The sequence below is a fragment of the Anomaloglossus baeobatrachus genome, chromosome 1, assembly GCF_048569485.1.
Source record: "Anomaloglossus baeobatrachus isolate aAnoBae1 chromosome 1, aAnoBae1.hap1, whole genome shotgun sequence".
In the NCBI taxonomy this organism is placed as follows: Eukaryota; Metazoa; Chordata; class Amphibia; order Anura; family Aromobatidae; genus Anomaloglossus; species Anomaloglossus baeobatrachus.
The window spans coordinates 918,734,113-918,754,466 of NC_134353.1; the positions used below are offsets into that span (position 1 = coordinate 918,734,113).

The 20,354-nt window shown below is 49.1% G+C and overlaps 1 protein-coding gene across 1 annotated transcript in view; it reads right to left on the reverse strand.

The window, feature by feature from the left end:
- NOL6 (nucleolar protein 6) overlaps positions 1–20,354 on the reverse strand; it is a 175,110-nt gene that overhangs the window by 27,747 nt on the left and 127,009 nt on the right. Inside the window, exons 21-23 of the mRNA XM_075328588.1 lie at positions 10,962–11,059; positions 8,052–8,176; positions 5,133–5,222 (exon numbers count right to left, since the gene is read on the reverse strand). Of these exons, the coding sequence (XP_075184703.1) occupies positions 5,133–5,222; positions 8,052–8,176; positions 10,962–11,059 (313 nt within the window). The remainder of the gene's footprint in view (positions 1–5,132; positions 5,223–8,051; positions 8,177–10,961; positions 11,060–20,354) is intronic.

The following is a 20,354-nucleotide window of genomic DNA, read 5'->3' on the forward strand; positions in this document are numbered from 1 at the left end:
CGAACTGAAGATGTTCGTCTCCTATCACGAAGCGCAGAAAGCGTTGGTGTTCCGTAGCAATCGGCACGTGGAGATAAGCATCTTTGATGTCTATTGATGCTAGGAAATCTCCTTGGGACATTGAGGCAATGACTGAGCGGAGGGATTCCATCCGGAACCGCCTGGCGTTCACATGCTTGTTGAGCAGTTTTAGGTCCAGAACAGGACGGAAGGAGCCGTCCTTTTTTGGAACCACAAAGAGATTGGAGTAAAATCCTCGCCCCCGTTCTAGAGGGGGGACAGGGATCACGACTCCTTCTGCTCTTAGAGAGTCCACCGCCTGCAGCAGGGCATCTGCTCGGTTGGGGTGTGGGGAGGTTCTGAAGAACCGAAGTGGAGGCCGAGAACTGAACTCGATTCTGTACCCGCGAGACAAAATGTCTGTTACCCACCGGACTTTGACCTGAGACAGCCAAATGTCGCAAAAGCGGGAGAGCCTGCCACTGACCGAGGATGCGGAGGGAGGAGGCCGAAAGTCATGAGGTAGCCGCCTTGGAAGCGGTTCCTCCATTTGCTTTCCTGGGGCGTGAGTGAGCCCGCCAGGAATCTGAGCTCCCTTGTCCTTTCTGAGTCCCTTTGGACGAGGAGAATTGGGGCTTGCCCGAGCCTCGAAAAGGACCGAAACCTCGACTGCCACTTTTTCTGTTGAGGTTTACTTGCTCTGGGCTGTGGTAAGGAAGAGTCCTTACCCTTGGACTGTTTTATGATTTCAGCCAATGGCTCACCAAACAGTCTGTCTCTAGATAATGGCAAGCTGGTTAAGCATTTTTTGGAACCAGCATCTGCTTTCCAGTCCTTTAACCATAAGGCTCTGCGCAAAACCACAGAATTGGCGGCTGCCATAGAGGTACGGCTCGTAGATTCTAGGACAGCATTGATAGCATAAGTCGCAAACGCAGACATTTGCGAAGTTAGGGACGCCACCTGTGGCACTGCTGGATGTATGATAGCATCCACCTGTGCTAAACCAGCTGAAATAGCTTGGAGTGCCCACACGGCCGCGAATGCTGGAGCAAACGACGCGCCGATAGCTTCATAGACAGATTTCAACCAAAGGTCCATCTGTCTGTCGTTGGCATCTTTAAGTGAAGCGCCATCCTCTACTGCGACTATGGATCTAGCCGCAAGCTTGGAAATTGGGGGATCAACCTTTGGGCACTGGGTCCAGCGTTTGGCTACTTCAGAGGGAAAAGGATAACGGGTATCCTTAGAACGTTTAGAGAAACGCTTGTCTGGATGAGCGTCGTGCTTCTGGATTGATTCTCTGAAGTCAGAGTGGTCCAAAAAAGCACTTAATTTACGCTTGGGATACAGGAAATGGAACTTCTCCTGCTGTGCAGCTGCCTCCTCTGCTGAAGGAGCTGGGGGAGAAATATCCAACAGTCTATTAATTGCCGATATAAGGTCATTAACCATGGCGTCACCCTCAGGGGCATCCAGATTGAGAGGGGCCTCAGGATTAGAATCCTGATCACCGTCCTCAGTCTCATCACAGAGAGATTCTTCTCGCTGAGACCCTGAGCAGTGTGATGACGTGGAGGGTCTTTCCCAGCGAGCTCGCTTAGGCTGCCTGGGACTGTCATCTGAGTCAGAGACTTCAGCTTGTGATGCTTGAGACCCCCTTGAAGTACGGATTAGTTCCAACTGAGGGGGACCAGAGAGCATAGCCACAGCAGTGTCCATGGTCTGAGGAACTGGCCTGGCCTGCAAGGTCTCCAGGATTTTTGTCATAGCCTCAGACATTTTATCAGCAAACACTGCAAAGTCTGTCCCCGTCACCGGGGCAGGGTTCACAGGCGTCTCTGCCTGGGCTACCACCACAATAGGCTCTGGCTGACGAAGTGCCACTGGGACTGAACATTGCACACAATGTGAATCATTGGAGCCTGCCGGTAGATCAGCCCCACATGCAGCACAAACCGTGCACACAGCCCGTGCCTTGGCAGCCTTGCGTTTTGCGGATGACATGTTGCTGCCTCCTCAGAGCAGTACAGGGTGTCCAGCCAAGAAGCGACCTACAGTGCAACTATATATATATATATATATATGGTACCAAGACAAAAGTACACTATATATTACTGAGGCACTAGTGGGGCAAGCACTACTGTGCAGCTTACCGCCCGCTTAGGAGCGGTGTGTGGTCGCCAGAAATCCCTCTAGTCTGGGTCTCCCAGAGCCTGCTGCCTCTCCCCAGCCAGATCGCATGTGTAATGGCTGCCGGCGTCCTTGTGGAGAGGGGGGGCGGGCCCTGGGCGTACACCGACGAAGAGCGGGAAGTCTGCTTCCCCTTGTGCCTAGTGAGAGGGCTGGAGCATGTAAATAAAGCTCCAGCCCTCGGCGCTGCCTATTGAGCAGCGTCTCTCCCCTACCCTGATTGACAGGGTGGGGGCGGGAACGAAGCGGCGCTAGGCCGCAGAAGCCGGGGGCTAAAGTTAGAAGCGCCGCCGCCGTAAAAGCGCGGTCGGCGCAAAGCCCCCGGCGCACCACAAGTCGCAGCTGCGCCGCCGCTCCAGGAGCGGTCGGCGCAGTAGTTCCCAATACACAACGTCACTCAGCAAAGCTGCAGTGACCTAACCCCCAGCGTACAGCGCCGCTGTCCCCGGCGCACTACAACGCTCAGCAAGCCCTGAGAGTGTCCGTGCCTGCCGGGGACACAGAGTACCTGAAAGTTGCAGGGCCTTGTCCCTGAACGGCACTCCGCTCCACATCCAGCAGGTTCTATGGGTCTGTGGATGGAGCCCGGCCCCAGGGCTTGGGGGCCGGCAAGATCCCACTTCCACAGAGCCCTCCAGGGGATGTGGAAGGAAAACAGCATGTGGGCTCCAGCCTCCGTACCAGCAATAGGTACCTCAACCTTACAAGCACCAACCGCGGGTGAGAAGGGAGCATGCTGGGGGCCCCATATGGGCCCTCTTTTCTTCCATCCGATAGAGCCAGCAGCTACTGCTGACTACAAACAGTGGAGCTATGCGTGGATGTCTGACCTCCTTCGCACAAAGCAGAAAACTGGTGAGCCAGTGATCCCACTGGGGGTGTATAGCCAGAAGGGGAGGGGCCTTACACTTTTTAGTGTAATTGCTTTGTGTGGCCTCCGGAGGCAGTGCTATACACCCAATCGTCTGGGTCTCCCAATAGAGCGCCGAAGAAAGAGGTATACTACCAGATCAATAGGGATACAATTACAATAGTCCCATTATCATGACAGTTTGTAATCCATATATTACATAAAAGTCAGACCAATAAATATTGGAGTAGGAGGTAGATGAGAAAAGGATTAGCCAAAAGTTCAGTCAGGACTAAGAAAAGTAGTAAAAATGAAAAAAAAAAGGGTCTGTTTAGGATTGCGGTGCAGGTAAGTAGTCACGGAATCTCCAGCCATACGCAGGGAGAGACCGTGATGGCTACAAAATCAGGCACCAGCAGTAATAAAATTACAATTAGAGTTACATGGTAAGTGGAATAGCTTATTACTAGGCACAGAATGGGGTACGCTTCTCTTACCTAAAGTGCAAGTGCAGGGTCCACAGTGTGCCTAAGGTGCCAGCAACCCAGGTACAGTCCCTTTAGCGAGTGGAATCCCTAGTAAACGCCCAGGATCTCCATCCGACGCGCGTTTCGCGGGTGGGTATAGCTTTTTCAAGGTGGGGAGCCTAACTGTCTGTCCTAATAAAGTATTGATTTTGCACTTTACTCTTTTCCTCCTGTGTTTGAACTGCCAAAGATAGCCTTGTTTTTACTAATGTGTAACCGCTGTAGTACAGGATTGATGGAGTGGTATCCATCTCCTTATCTGGAACCTAATTTGTATGTCATTGCTATACTTGGGTTTTGATAATACTATACCAATTATATAATAGAATGCCAATTGTAACACCTAAATGCAACAGTGTATCCCCTAATTCAGCTATATAATGTATATTACATCATATGGTGCGATATGGAGGACTTTTTATGCTTATAAGACGTAATGTTATTGTTCCCATCAGAGGTGTTGGGGTTGTTTCACATCCTCTGTATTTTGCATCCTCTCCACTCTATTAAAGTGTGGATTTATAAGTTCCAAACAATAACCCTGTGCAGTATATTATAGGGCGCTCTTGAAGTCTATAGGATGTGCCTGCTTATTTAGGTATATAAGAGCTGCCCTTGAACATTCATTGGTAACGCCCCCCAGACCCAATAGAGTTTTGAAGGGCGCAGAATGGGGAAGTGGGCATTCCCATTTAGAGCATGCACAGTACACTGCATGGTGTATGTGGGATGCATGTGATGTCCCATGACACGCCTGGAAAGGGGATGCACCTAACATCTATCAGTAACGCCCCTCCAGACTGAACATATGTCTAAGGAACTGGAAGGTGGAGACGGGCGGTCTTAATCCAGAGCCAAGATGAGAAAAAGGTGACGTGGAGTCATCTTTGCCAGCGCTTGCGCAGAACGGTGGAGGCAGAGGGGAAAGCACGGGCACGAGATTATGGGCGGGTACTTGCTGATGAAAATCACAGCGCCACCCATAATCTTACGCCTGCGCAACATGTCACCAGCGGTCACACTGTGCAGTCCCGCTAGAGTGGCACGGTGCATGCGCGAGACCTCGGGAGCACTGGGCAGCGTCCTGAAGTATGAAATTGAGTGATGGGGGACGGCGTAAAGCAGCAGGGAGGCAAAATAACGGACATCAGACAGCCCGACCCCCGTGTACGATTAACAAGATTAGCATAGGAAAAGGTACCACTTTATAAACTATTTATTTTGGTCTAAAAGGGGGCACAATAACAATAGGAACCTTGCTAGAATGCAGCCCAGGAGCTGCAGAGGGGGGATCTTTTAGGTTTAGTGCAAAATTTCTGCTGACAGGTTCCCTTTAATGATTGAAAAGAAGCATCACCATTCATACACGTGGCTTTAATGAAGCGTAGATCCCCTATTATCATGCACTTGCCGGTATCTGCCAATGCTGCACCATCAGGGCCGATCCCCTCCCAGCGCAGAATAAAATAGCACAAAACGATCCTTTTATTGTATCCAAACAGGATACACATCTCACTGTGGCGCAAGTGGATCTGCTAATTAGGAACGACAATGTCACCCACCTTGATGTCACTGCTCTCAGACGGCTGCATTAACTGCTTCTCCACGGTCATCAGAGACTCGGAGGCGAGGATGATGAGACGCTGCAATATCTGGGGGAAAAAAAGACACACAAAGCTTTATAAACGGCTTTCACTAGTGCAACAGACCATCAAATGTCACATGCCCTATTGGTCGGCAAATGGGGCCAAGTTGGTACTTTAAAATGGCTTGTAAGAAATGATAAAAGTTATCCTCTATCCTTAGTAAAGGAAATAATATGCTGATCTGGGACCCTCAGCGATCCTAATAACATGACTCTGAGAAGGTCCATCTGAATGGAGCAGTGGTCGACTCATTGTCTATGGGATTATCGAAGAAGGGACGGCACGGTGGCTCAGTGGTTAGCACTGCAGTCTTGCAGCGCTGGGGTCCTGGGTTCAAATCCCACCAAGGACACCATCTGCAAGGAGTTTGTATGTTCTCCCCGTGTTTGCGTGGGTTTCCTCCGGGTTCTCCGGATTCTTCCCACACTCCGAAGACATACCGATAGGGTGTTTAGTTTATGAGCCCCAATGGGGACAGTATTGCTGATGTATGTAAAGTGCTGTGGAATAGGTTAGCGCTATATAAAAAAAAGAGATTATTATTATTATTATTATATGGTATTGGTGATGTTTTCATGATCCTGCATTATATACTGAAGAGCTGCATTCACAATTCTGCTGGATATTATTGGAAAGGGTCGGGAAGCCTGCTTAGTCAGCCATTGGCAGTTGACAAGTCCATTCCAATTCTAAGTAATAACTGCTGCAGTGAATTATTTGCGTAAAATCCAATTAATAGCAGAATCTTAGATGCATCAGCACTAAGTTACCCTTCCTGGCATTCTTTGCTTGAGAAGACCTTGCATGGGGTAAATATGAGGTATACCGTCTCCATCTCACTGCAGGTTTTGACACCGTGACATAAGCATGAGAAGGGGACAATACATAGTCACTGATTGCAAGAGAAAACATACAGAAGGGGGAGGCTCTGGATGACCAAGTGACAGATTCAGCAACCCTACAAGACTGGCAATGGTAGATGTTAGACAGCTACTTCTTAGGCTAGGTTCACACTTCCGTCACATTGCACCAGTCACAATCCACGGCTCTGGTAAACAACGGAATCCGTTTGGCGGATTCTGTTGTTTCCCATAGACTTGTATGAGCGGTGGATTGTGACTGATGATGCTGCGTTGCATCCTCCGCCCAACTGATCAGTCGTGGAACACCTGACCATCGGGCGGCAGGAACGCAGCATGTAACTTTTTTGAGCAGCGGAATCCTTTTGATTCAACGGCGGCCGGCTAATGAGAGCGATCAGCTGATCTCCCGGTGGCCGGCTAATGAGAGCGATCAGCTGATCTCCCGGTGGCCGGCTAATGAGAGCGATCAGCTGATCTCCCGGCGGCCGGCTAATGAGAGCGATCAGCTGCTCTCCCGGCGGCCGGCTAATGAGAGCGATCAGCTGATCTCCCGGCGGCCGGCTAATGAGAGCGATCAGCTGATCTCCCGGCGGCCGGCTAATGAGAGCGATCAGCTGATCCCCTGGCGGCCGGCTAATGAGAGCAATCAGCTGATCCCCCGGCGGCCGGCTAATGAGAGCGATCAGCTGATCACCCAGCGGCCGGCTAATGAGAGCGATCAGCTGATCCCCCGGCGGCCGGCTAATGAGAGCGATCAGCTGATCCCCCGGCGGCCGGCTAATGAGAGCAATCAGCTGATCCCCCGGCGGCCGGCTAATGAGAGCAATCAGCTGATCACCCAGCGGCCGGCTAATGAGAGCAATCAGCTGATCACCCAGCGGCCGGCTAATGAGAGCAATCAGCTGATCCCCCGGCGGCCGGCTAATGAGAGCAATCAGCTGATCACCCAGCGGCCGGCTAATGAGAGCAATCAGCTGATCCCCCGGCGGCCGGCTAATGAGAGCAATCAGATGATCCCCCGGCGGCCGGCTAATGAGAGCAATCAGCTGATCCCCCGGCGGCCGGCTAATGAGAGCGATCAGCTGATCCCCCGGCGGCCGGCTAATGAGAGCAATCAGCTGATCCCCCGGCGGCCGGCTAATGAGAGCAATCAGTTGATCGTTCTCTCTGTCTTTTGTTTTATAACGGAATCCGCTTTCACTTCCAAAACTTGTCACCCGTTGTACAACGCATCAGTCACAAGCGTGAAGAAACGCTTGTGACTGATGCAAAACAACGGAAATGTGAACCTAGCCTTAACTGCGAAAATGGAGACAGAAGCCACAAACAGCAGAGCTTACAAAAGAAAGACTGCATGTAAGTCAACGGGGAAAGATCCATTTGGAGCTAGTGGTTCCATTTTAAAAGGGAAATAGCCACCGCCACATATTTCAAGCTGCAAGCCATCATAGTCACATTTCAGGATGGGGGGTAGAATGGAGAAACAACAGCTCGACATGAATCTCATCTATCAGAGCAGCATCACCAGACCATGTAATTGATCTGCTGACTCGGCCAGGAAGACTGTGACAGAAAGAAAAAACCTTCTCCTTGACGGATTAGATGGGCTTTATGCTGCAGCTTCTGTCCTCCTCCATGCCCTACTGTCAGACATACAAACAAGGAGGAAGACTGCAACAGGAGACTAAAAGCCCGCCCAGCTCAGCCCGACAAAGAAAAGTGTTTTTTTTTCCCACCTGCAACAGCCATGTTTGGAGAGAGCAGATCTGTTGGATTTGTTCACGATGCTGCTCCTCTGGCAGCCAAGACACATCAAGCCACATTTCTTCAGGCTGCAACCTTTCCTAACAAGTCTAGGATAAGTTGCTGCTTGAATTATGTAAAGGAGGCCATTTTTATCACGTTTTCCTAAACCCCCTCTAACCATCTACAAATGCTATAGAAAAATACGGGACAGCAGTGATTCCCTTACCTGAGCAGTTGGCTTTTTCTTGGTCCACACTGACATCTTCTTGTCCTTTGGAGTGGCGATGAACATTACTGGGAGCCGCTCACGAGCCGCAGTGAAGGCATTCTGAATCTCAGAGAGGTCAGCATCTAAAGGAAAGCAATATAAGAGAAAACAATGCAAGATGTAAAAGCCATGCAATTGTGATAAAAACCTATGTGACCTTACAAAAGCAAGCCAAAAATATATGGAAAATAATTCAAGAATTCTACATGACAAGTCGAGCCCCATTGTACCTAAATTATATATCCTTTTTACTTATATAGCACGATTTCTCTTAATTTACAGCTTGCTTTATACTTGAGAGCTGCATTCACAATTGTGCTGGCTTCAGAGCTGAAATCATCATAAATAGCTCAGTGGTCGTAAAGAGCCTTCAATAGAGATTTCCATTCTGGTAAGCGTAGTCTTCATAGCAGGCACTGTACAGTTATTTGATGCAGGAATATGAAGTGCTACCTTCTATTTGCAATGACAACTGGCAGAATAGTAAATGCAGCTCTGAAGTATAATACGGGATCAGAAAAAGACCCTGGAAAAAATGTGTAAAGTTACTCAGTATTTTAATGTCAGTTCTATGCTTTTCCGGATTTGTACGCAAAATATCAGAGTTCTCAGGATCCAACAGAAACTTGCCAAATTAGGCCTTCGGAAGGGTGTGCTAAAGTCTGCTACGGATATTTTACATGCAGGCGACAGAAATTAACAGGATCCATTTGAATGGTCATTATCATTTCAACAAACTTTGCATAAATCAATAGAACAAGCAAATATAAGAAACTTTGTAATATATATTATCCCAGGAAAGCTGATTCTTTCTCCACTTATGAGCCACTTCTCCCTCCAACTCCTTAAAGGTACTGTATCGCGTTTTTTTATTTTTGTATTAAAAATAGTGATTATGAAATCAAGTATTTTTAATACAAAATGAAAATCGCAGCTTATTTAGTTTTTATGTAATTCTAATTTAACTGGAGGCACTGGGGGCCATGTTGGATTAGCTGTATGTGTAACGACAGTTACACACTCCTTTATGGCAGCCCTTGTGCATAGAGAACAGTGGTCGTGATCCGACCCCATTCACTAACGTTACAGTGGTCGTCTGCTGTGACCTGGATGCGCCCCCTGGGTTGTCCAGATCACAGCAGAGGGAGGGGATCAGTGCCATAATCGTGGAGCTCACAGCGTGTGCTGTTTGCTCCATTATACCCCTGTCAACCGCCGGGATATGTGAGTACGGGCCGCCTCCCCTCCCTGCCCTCCCCTCCCCCCGTTACCGTCTGCGATGACATCCCATCTCTCCGCTCTCCCCAGCCCCCGCCTCTCCCCCCGCCGTTACCGTCTCAGATGACTCCCCTTCTCTGCTCTCCCCAGCCACGTGTATGTGTGTAAGTGTGTGTGTGTGTGTGTGTGCCCCACTGCATGTGAGTACTACCACTGATACTGTCTACTGAGCCGTGTATCTAATCCTGTCCTGTGTGATACAGTCTGCTGAGCCATGTATCTAATCCTGTCCTGTGTGATACTGTCTACTGAGCCGTGTATCTAATCCTGTCCTGTGTGATACAGTCTGCTGAGCCGTGCATCTAATCCTGTCCTGTGTGATAGTCTGCTGAGCCGTGTATCTAATCCTGTCCTGTGTAATACAGTCTGCAGAGCTGTGTATCTAATCCTGTCCTGTGTCATACTCCTGCTGTCCTTGGTGACACTTTAGACATTTATGGTCACCAACAAAATGGCTCCGCACTGTGTCCCTACATGTCATTGTCTGTTATCCTTTGTAAACACTCAGATTAGGAGGGGGGAGGCGTACCATCACACACAGGAGATCAGATTCCGCCCACTTTACTACAGCTGTAATGTGAGCTTTTTATACAGTTGAATTTCTGTAGGATTTCAGAAGCTGCTCCCCCTAGTGTTTAACAGTGGAAACAGTGGAAAATATTAAACTTTTTAAATTTTTTTTTATATTTTGCTCAATTAAAAAAAAATAATATTTAAACAAAACATTAAAATTTTATTACTTTGCATTTTTTTCAGTTATTTAATTTTTTTTTTTTTTCGGACGATACCTTCCCTTTAATGCATCATCAGCTCAAGGCAAGATGCACTGCATTCACAGTGAGGTGTCAAGTTACACCTCCTATTTTACTCAATGGGGAGGAGGAGTAATGAAAATACAAGCAGAGGAAGACAAGACGTGCAGATAAGCTCAGTACTGCTGTATAACGGCCTCCATGCTGCTGCGGCTACTGAACCTGTGCTACATGGAGACAGGAGGGCAGCAATCCCTCATGTCTGTGTATGCCGTGTATGGAAGACAGGATAGCAGCTAGTATTGACCCACCAGTAAACAAAGAGGTGAAAATTAGGGCCTGACAAGAACAAAAATGGTGAAAAATTCAGGACACACATCATAAAAAAGCCCAAAATAGTGTTATTTTCTATGTAGCCAAACATGACGGCGTACTCTGAAATCCGATGCAACAGGTGTGAATCTACAAAAGCATTTAAAAGGAATCTGTCACCAGGTTTTTGCTCCCCCATCTGAGAGCAGCATAATGTAGAGACAGAGACCCTGATTCCAGCAATGTGTCACTTACTGAGCTGTTTGCTGTCATTTTGATAAAATCAATGTATTGGCTGGTGCAGATCCAGCAGTTATACAGAGCTCATGAGTATGCTGGACTATCTGCAGCACGCCGAGTAGTCCTGTAATGATAATCTACTGCTGATCAATCAGTGATTTTATCATAACTACACTAAGCAGAACAGTAAGTGACATATTGCTAGAATCAGGATCTCTGCCCCCATGTTATGTTGCTCGCAGATTAGGTGGCAAAAACCTGATGACAGCTTTTCTTTAACACTCACCGGTCAGATCTCCATTGAGATTTACAATGAGGGGGCTGCTCTTCCAGTCATAGGAAGCCAAGAGATTGAGGAATCGGAGGAAGCCCACCTGGGGAGAGCTGAAAACAGAGAAGAAAGATTATATTGATCAGAACAGCAACCCACAATATCTCTCTCTCTAATATATATATATATATATATATACAGTTAGGTCCAGAAATATTTGGACAGTGACACAAGTTTTGTTATTTTGGCTGTTTACAAAAACATGTTCAGAAATACAATTATATATATAATATGGGCTGAAAGTGCACACTCCCAGCTGCAATATGAGAGTTTTCACATCCAATTCGGAGAAAGGGTTTAGGAATCATAGCTCTGTAATGCATAGCCTCCTCTTTTTCAAGGGACCAAAAGTAATTGGACAAGGGACTCTAAGGGCTGCAATTAACTCGAAAGGCGTCTCCCTCGTTAACCTGTAATCAATTAAGTAGTTAAAAGGTCTGGGGTTGATTACAGGTGTGTGGTTTTGCATTTGGAAGCTGTTGCTGTGACCAGACAACATGCGGTCTAAGGAACTCTCAATTGAGGTGAAGCAGAACATCCTGAGGCTGAAAAAAAAGAAAAAATCCATCAGAGAGATAGCAGACATGCTTGGAGTAGCAAAATCAACAGTCGGGTACATTCTGAGAAAAAAGAGAATTTTGTTACTTACCGTAAATTCTTTTTCTTATAGTTCCGTCATGGGAGACCCAGACCATGGGTGTATAGCTACTGCCCCCGGAGGATACACAAAGTTACTACACTCAAAACGTGTAGCTCCTCCCTCCTAGCATATACACCCCCTGCTAGCCAGTCCTAGCCAGTTTAGTGCAAAAGCTGAAGGAGGACATCCACCCACAAGAAGAGAGAGTAAAATCCGGAAGAACCGGAACCTCTGTCTACAACAATAACAGTCGATGAAGACACACGGAACAAAAAACCCTGCCAACAGGCAATAGGGAGGGTGCTGGGTCTCCCATGACGGAACTATAAGAAAAAGAATTTACGGTAAGTAACAAAATTCTCTTTTTCTTCATCGTTCCTATGGGAGACCCAGACCATGGGACGTTCTAAAGCAGTCCATGGGTGGGAATAAACAGACAACTGAGAAGCAGGCAAAACCTAACTTCACAAGTGGGCGACAGACGCCGGAAAGATGCGTCTGCCCAAGCCCGCGTCTGCCAAAGCATGAGCATGCCTTGGGTAGTGCTTCGAAAAAGTATGCAGACTAATTCGAGCTGCAGTCTGACAGACCTACTGAGCCGTAGCCTGGTGCCTGAAAGCCCAAAAGGCACCGACAGGTCTGAGCAAATGTGCTCTGATCCCCGGCGGGGAAGGCACTTGAGTACACTTGTAGGTCTCGGAAATGGCCGACCTAAGCCAACGAACCAGGGTCGGCTTAGATGCCGAGAGACCGCTACGCTGACTAGCAGTCAGCACCAGAGAGAGGTGCACCGCCTAATAACGGCGGTGCGAGACACATAGATCCGGAGCGCCCGCACCAGATCCAGGATATGCAACGCTTCCTCAAAGCGATGAACAGGAACCGGACAAAAGGAAGGCAGGGAAATTGCCCCGGATAAGGTGGAAGCAGTAACCACCTTAGGGAAAAAAGTCCGGAGTCGGACGGAGACCACCTTGTCTTGATGCAAAAGACCAAAAAAGGGGGTGACTCCGAGAGAGTGCAGCCAGAACTCTCTGGCGGGAAATTATAGCCACTAGAAAGACTACTTTCTGGGAAAGATGAAACAAAGAAACCTCCCTAAGAGGCGCAAAGGGGGGTTTCCGGGAACCGGGAGGACCGGATTAAGGTCCCAGGGCTCCATAGGCCGCCGGAAAGGCGGAATGATGTGAGATGCGCCCTTAAAGGAGCGCACCGGAGCCAGCCGGACGATACGCCGCTGGCACATACTGACAGAGCCGAGACCTGTCCCTTAATGAGGGATAGTCCTAGCTGTAGACCGGACTGTGGAAGGGACAGGAGGGTCGGCAAGGCCAAAAAGGTCAAAAGACACTTTGGAGCTCGAGTCATAGCGGAGATGACTTCAGGAAGGATACCAGAAGTCGCCAAGATCCAGGACTCAAGAGCTACGCCGTCAATCTGAGAATCCAGAATTCTGACGGAAAAAACGGACCTTTTGAGAAAAGGTCTGGACGGTCCGGAAGATGCCATGGCAACCCAACGGACAGAAGGAGCAGGTTCGAGTACCAAGCCTGCCTGGGTCAGTCTGGAGTATGAGAATGACCCGACGGCCCCCTTTACTGATCTTGCGCAGGACTCTGGACAAGAGGTAGAGGATGAAATACGTAAAGAGATGAAGCTGGGATCAAACATGAACCAGTGTGTCTACCGCAAAACCTGAGGATTGGGGACCACGGTTGGACAGCTGAAATAGTCTGCCTCGCAGTTTTCACATCTAGGATTGTGGGCTGCGGATACGGTGGACTAGGAGTCCCTTGTCCACTGAAGAATGTTGAGCCGCCAATATTGCCAGGCGGCTGAGTGTCCCGCCCTGGAAGCTGATGTAGGAAAACGCTGTCACGTTGTCCGACTGGACTCGAATGTGCCTAGCCGCCAACAGATGGTGAAGGCTTAGAGAGCTAGAAATACAGCTCTGATTTCCAGCACATTGATCCAGAGGGCTGATTCGGACAGAGTCCAAGCGCCCTGCGCTCCACGGTGGAGATATACTGCTCCCAAGGCGGAAAGACCAGCATCCTGGTGAGGATCACCCGGGACGGGGCCAGGAAGGAGCGTCCCTGAGACAGAGTGGCCGAAGCCACCACTGAAACGAGCCCCTGGTCAGTGGCGAAGCCACCACCCCGTGGAAGGAGGGAGTTCACGTGTACAGCGGAAAACATCCAGTCCCAGAGGACGCAGGAGAAACTGGGCAAGGAATCGCTTCCATTGACGCCACCGTCTGACCAGCACCTGTATTTGGTGTCTGATAGAACGACGTCGACCGCCAGCGGAGGGACTACTGATCGACTAAGAGCAGCTTCACAAGTGCCGACAGAGCCTCGAATTGCGTTCCTGAGAACCTCTGGTTCGAAGTCAGAGTGGACTTGGACAGGATGACAAGCCACCCGAATAGGTTAGAGTGGCGAGAGTGAGCGAAGCACTGTGCTAAGAGTCTGCACTGGATGAAGCCCCGACAAGAAGGCCGTCCAGGGCAAAAGATCACTGCCAATCCCTAGGAGTGCAGGACCCTAATCACAGCTGCCCCAATGAGAATACTCGAGGGGCCGTGGCTAACCCCAAGGGAAGAGCCACGAATTGGACCACTCCGATTGCAGAACGTAGTCAACGCTGGAGTGAAACTGCGATTGACCCCTGCAGATAGGCATCTCTGATGCCGATGGGTGCTAGGGAATCTCCTTGGGTTCTTGATTGATCCGGTGAAAAAAACACACGGAACAAGACCGAGACTCCATGTGAGAACGCCACACCTGACCATGCTTGAAAAGCTAAAGATCCAGGTCGGAAGGCACCGCCCTCTTCGGGGACTAGGATTAGATTTAAGCAAAATCTCAGAACCGTTCCCAGTCGGGAACCGGTACAATTACTCCATTGGCCTGCAAGAAATGCCACGGCCTGTGAGAAGGCGGCGGCCTTGGAGCCGGGAGGAGTTGACAGAAAAAATCTGTTTGGCGGGTGGACAGAATTCCATCCTGTAGCCATGGGAGATATAATCCCGCCCCCACTGAACGGAGACGTGTTAGAACCATATGTCGCCAAGTGGAGAGAGCCTGCCACCGACCAAGGAGGTTGTTGGCGTGGCTAGATAGCTCGGAGGAAGCTGACTCAGTGGCAGCATCTCCTGCGGTCTTCTGAAGATGCAGCTTCGAGCCATTTGGTTCTATGAACCTAGGCCGAGCTAGAGGACGATCAGATGGAGGAATGGAAACCACCGAAACCTCAACTGATTCCTGCCCTGGACAGGTTCCCTGGTTTAGGTTTGTGGCAAGGAAGAACACTCCCCGCCAAGAGTTTCCTTAATTTCATCCAGTTGGTTCCAAAGAGACTGGTCCCACCAAAGGGGAGCCCAGCAAGGAACCTCTATAGAGGCATCTGCCTTCCATTTCCGAAGCCACAGGAGCCTGCGGATAGCGAGGAAAGTAGCCAAGACCACCGCCGTGCGGTGTCCAGCATGGCAGACCTGGCATAGGATGAAAAGACTGAAGTCTGGAAGTTCAGGCAACCGTTTTGGGCATAGAGTCCCTGTGAGGGAATGCATCTCCTCCAGAGAAGCAGAGAAGGTATAACAAAAAAACCGCACTGCTGTAAGCTGAGGAGAACGAAGCTCCTGCCGCCCATATACCGACTTGGCCAAAAGGACAACCGGGCGGACCGCAAAACCTTAAGTGAGGAGCCATCAGCCACTGACGTAACGGTCCGGGCTGAGCCACCTGAGGTGAATGAGCCCACTTCTTGACCACCATTGGTGGACAGGGGAAACACAGTCCTCAGAATCACGCTTCATGGGAAGCGACTGTCAGAGCGGACCCTGGGCTTGGTCACAGGGGCCTGAAAACTGGAGTGGTTAAGGAACACACGTTGTGTTCTCCTAGGTAAGGTAACTCCGGCGGATTGAGGTCCAGTACAAAATTAATGTACCTTGGGATCCTTATAGAGGTGCCGTCAGCCACTGATACAACTATCCGGGCTGAAAGTCTAGACACCGGAGGGGCCACCCTTGGCGAATGAGTACACTCCTTGACCACCTCTGATGGGAGGGGGAAACAGGCAGCAGAACCCCGCTGTGGGGTCTGCAGGACAGGCTGTGGGCTTGGACGCAGCGGGCTGAAAACTGGAGTGGTTAAGGAACACACTCCTCGTCCTGTTAAAGGTATACTGATGCCTTTCTGCCAGCGGGGAATACTCCCCTGATACAGGCGGATGGAGGTCCAGTACAAGTATAATGGACGCAATCCAATCATTCGCATCTGCGTCACCTACGGACGGATCAATGTACATAAAGTAGCGTCCGAGCCCCTGGTAGAGACATCCTCCTCGTCCAGAGAGTCAGCTCGTAATCGGAGCTGCGGGACGGGGAGGACAGGGGACCCTGCGTCTCCCTGTCAGGAGGACGGGGTCTGAGCCCAAAAGGAGAGTCCCTTGTGAGCTTTGCTGAGCGAGCTGAAGCAGAAAACGCCCTGAGAAGGGGGCTGCATGCTCAGCAGATGCCGGGACAGCCGACCCCTGGAAATAGGATTCCCCCAGGGGTCAGCCACCGAAAGCGGAGCAGCTGGAGGGACCACTAATGAGCCTCCAAGCTGAGGGGCCACAGTGGTTATGAGCTCGGTACAGCCGTACGAGACTACCTGCAGTGGATAATAAAAACAGCCTGCAGCCTCGCTCTGTGAGACATGCTGCAGAGATGGGGGCTCTGTCTAGAATGGCCCCCAGCATATATAAACGGTAAAATAAGCAGCTGCACAAACCGGAGGTTGTGGCTGCAGATCGTTTAAACAGACATGTCTGTGCGCTCTAGTCCCTCAGCCCCGACCCCCACTTGTCACAATGTGGAATCTCTGTGCCTATGCAGGCACAGAGAACGCTGACAAAATGGCGACCGGAGCGAGGAGAGGGGGCGGGGCCTACTCTGAGAGCGGCAAATGAGGTAGCCAGGGGAGGGAATCCTTCCTCAGTGAGGAGTGTCCCTTCCCTTGTGCTGCACAGCCGCTGGGCGGAGCCACACTGTCCCTCTGCCTGACTGACATGCAGAGACAGTGGAAACCGAAACTAGGCCTCAGGCGAAGCCGGGGCCTAAAGTAAAACATGCGGCCGGCGTGCAGGCACCATCGGCGCGGTTCTCCAGTGAAAACTGGAGAATCGGCCGGAAACGTTAACACCAAACATAAAACACACTCCCCCAATAATAAACATAAAGGACCCCTGGAAAGACCACTTTCTGTGGTAATAACGTCTCATATACTTAGCTTGTGAGACGCAGGTTGCCAGGTTCCTGGGGGGTGATAGCTCCGTCCAGCAGGATCCTGCAAAAGGGCTGCGGATGGAGACCGGTCTCCTGCAAAGCAGTGAGAACCGTGTTGGCTCCCACTTCAAGCCAGAGCCCCAGCATGGGATGGTGAAGGAGCGCGGCATGAGAAGGCTCCAGCCTTGGAAAATCAACCTTAACAGCACCGCCGACACAGTGGGGTGAGAAGGGACATGCCGGGAGTCCAGCTGGACCCGCTTTTCTTCCAAATCTTTGATCCAGAAGAAAAAATCAAAAATCAAAATCAGAGAATGCATGTGTGTGTGATCCTCCTGAAACACAAAGCATTGAAACTGGCTAGGACTGGCTAGCAGGGGGTGTATATGCTAGGAGGGAGGAGCTACACGTTTTGAGTGTAGTAACTTTGTGTATCCTCCGGGGCAGTAGCTATACACCCATGGTCTGGGTCTCCCATAGGAACGATGAAGAAAAAGGAATTGACTGGTGAGCTTGGGAACTCAAAAAGGCCTGGGCGTCCACGAATGACAACAGTGGTGGATGATCGCCGCATACTTTCTTTGGTGAAGAAGTACCCGTTCACAACATCAACTGAAGTCCAGAACACTCTCAGTGAAGTAGGTGCATCTGTCTCTAAGTCAACAGTAAAGAGAAGACTCCATGAAAGTAAATACAAATTGTTCACATCTAGATGCAAACCGTTCATCAATTCCAAAAATAGACAGGCCAGAGTTAAATTTGCTGAAAAACACCTCATGAAGCCAGCTCAGTTCTGGAAAAGTATTCTATGGACAGATGAGACAAAGATCAACCTGTACCAGAATAATGGGAAGAAAAAAGTTTGGAGAAGAAAGGGAATGGCACATGATCCAAGGCACACCACATCCTCTGTAAAACATGGTGGAGGCAACGTGATGGCATGGGCATGCATGGCTTTCAATGGCACTGGGTCACTTGTGTTTATTGATGACATAACAGCAGACAAGAGTAGCCGGATGAATTCTGAAGTGTACCGGGATATACTTTCAGCCCAGATTCAGCCAAATGCCGCAAAGTTGATCGGACGGCGCTTCATAGTACAGATGGACAATGACCCCAAGCATACAGCCAAAGCTACCCAGGAGTTCATGAGTGCAAAAAAGTGGAACATTCTGCAATGGCCAAGTCAATCACCAGATCTTAACCCAATTGAGCATGCTTTTCACTTGCTCAAATCCAGACTTAAGACTGGAAGACCCACAAACAAGCAAGACCTGAAGGCTGCGGCTGTAAAGGCCTGGCAAAGCATTAAGAAGGAGGAAACCCAGCGTTTGGTGATATCCATGGGTTCCAGACTTAAGGCAGTGATTGCCTCCAAAGGATTCGCAACAAAATATTGGAAATAAAAATATTTTGTTTGGGTTTGGTTTATTTGTCCAATTACTTTTGACCTCCTAAAATGTGGAGTGTTTGTAAAGAAATGTGTACAATTCCTACAATTTCTATCAGATATTTTTGTTCAAACCTTCAAATTAAACGTTACAATCTGCACTTGAATTCTGTTGTAGAGGTTTCATTTCAAATCCAATGTGGTGGCATGCAGAGCCCAACTCGCGAAAATTGTGTCACTGTCCAAATATTTCTGGACCTAACTGCATATACATTTATATATATATATATATATATATATATATATATATATATATATATATATATATATATATATATATATATATATATATATATAACTACCTTCTCACCCCCCTGTGGATGGTTATTTGTCATTCCTCATTCTCGAGTCCTCTACCAGAGGCCTGGGAGCTTGAGGGTTCTGCACAGGATCTTAGTTGTTCCCAGCACTGCGCTTTTCTGGACAGAGAGCTCAGCTGTTGCTTCTGGAATCTGTTGCAGCCATTTTTCCAACTTAGGGGTCACTGCTCCAAGTGCTCCTATCACCACTGGAATCACTGTTACCTTCACCTTCCACATCTTCTCCAGTTGTTCTTTAAGGCCCTGGTATTTCTCCAGCTTCTCATATTCCTTCTTTCTGATGTTACTGTCATTAGGCACTGCCACATCTATTATCATTGCTGTCTTCTGACCCTTGTCTACTATCACGATATCTGGTTGGTTAGCTACCACTTGCTTATCTGTCTGGATCTTGAAGTCCCACAGGATTTTAGCCCTTTCATTCTCCACCACTTTTTCTGGGGTCTCCCACCTGGACGTAGGGGGGACTTAGCCCATACACTGTACAGATATTCCTGTATACAATTCCCGCTACTTGGTTGTGGCGTTCAGTGTACGCTGTTCCTGATTGCATTTTGCATCCTGCCACTATATGTCAGATTGTTTCCGTGGTTTCTTTACATAGTCTACACCTTGGGTCTTGTCTTGTGTGGTAGATCCCTGTTTCTATGGATCTGGTACTTAGCGCCTGCTCTTGTGCTGCTATGATTAGTGCCTCTGTGCTGTCCTGGAGTCCAGCTTTCTCCAGCCATTGGTAGGATTTCTTCATGTCAGCCACCTCCATTATCTGTCTATGGTAGTACATCCCATGCAGCAGCTTGTCTTGCCATGGCACTTCATGTTCTTCCTTCTCGGACTGTTGTTGTTGCTGTCTTAGGCTCTCCTTCAGCATTTCATCTTTTGGTGCCATTTTTCGATGTATTCCTGGATACTTCTTGTTTCATCCATGATGGTGGCTTGGACACCTATCAAGCCTCGACCACCCTTTCTTTCTGTTAGTATACAATCTTTGGGTGTTTGACTTGGGGTGGAGACCACCAAGCATTGTGAGGAGCTTCCGGGTCTTCACATCTGCAGCTTCCATTTCTTCTTTTGGCCAGCACACTATGCCAGCAGGGTATCTGATAACTGGCAGAGCGTATGTATTGATGGCGCGGATCTTATTCTTCCCATCGAGCTGGCTCTTTAGGACCTGTCTTACCCTTTGATGGTATTTGGATGTTGCTGCTTTCCTTGCCTCCTCATCGTGGTTACCGTATCCCTGTGGGATGCCAAGGTACTTGTAGCAGGTTTGTACATCTGCTATGTGCCCTGCCGGTAGTTCTACTCCATCAGTCTTTACTACCTTGCCTCTCTTTATGACCAGCCGGCCGCACTTCTCCAGTCCGAAGGACATCCCAATGTCTTCACTGTATATCCTGGTCAGGTGGATCAGTGAACTGATGTCTCGTTCATTTTTTGCATACAGCTTGATGTCATCCATGTAGAGTAGGTGGCTGATGGTGCTTCCACTCTTGAACTTGTATCCATAGCCAGACTCTGTTATCTGACTGAGGGGATTTTTAGCCTATGCAGAACAGCAATGGGGATAGTGAATCACCTTGGTATATGCCACATTTGATGGACACTTGTGCTAGTTGCCTTGAGTTGACTTCCAGTGTTGTCCTCCATAGCCCCATTGAGT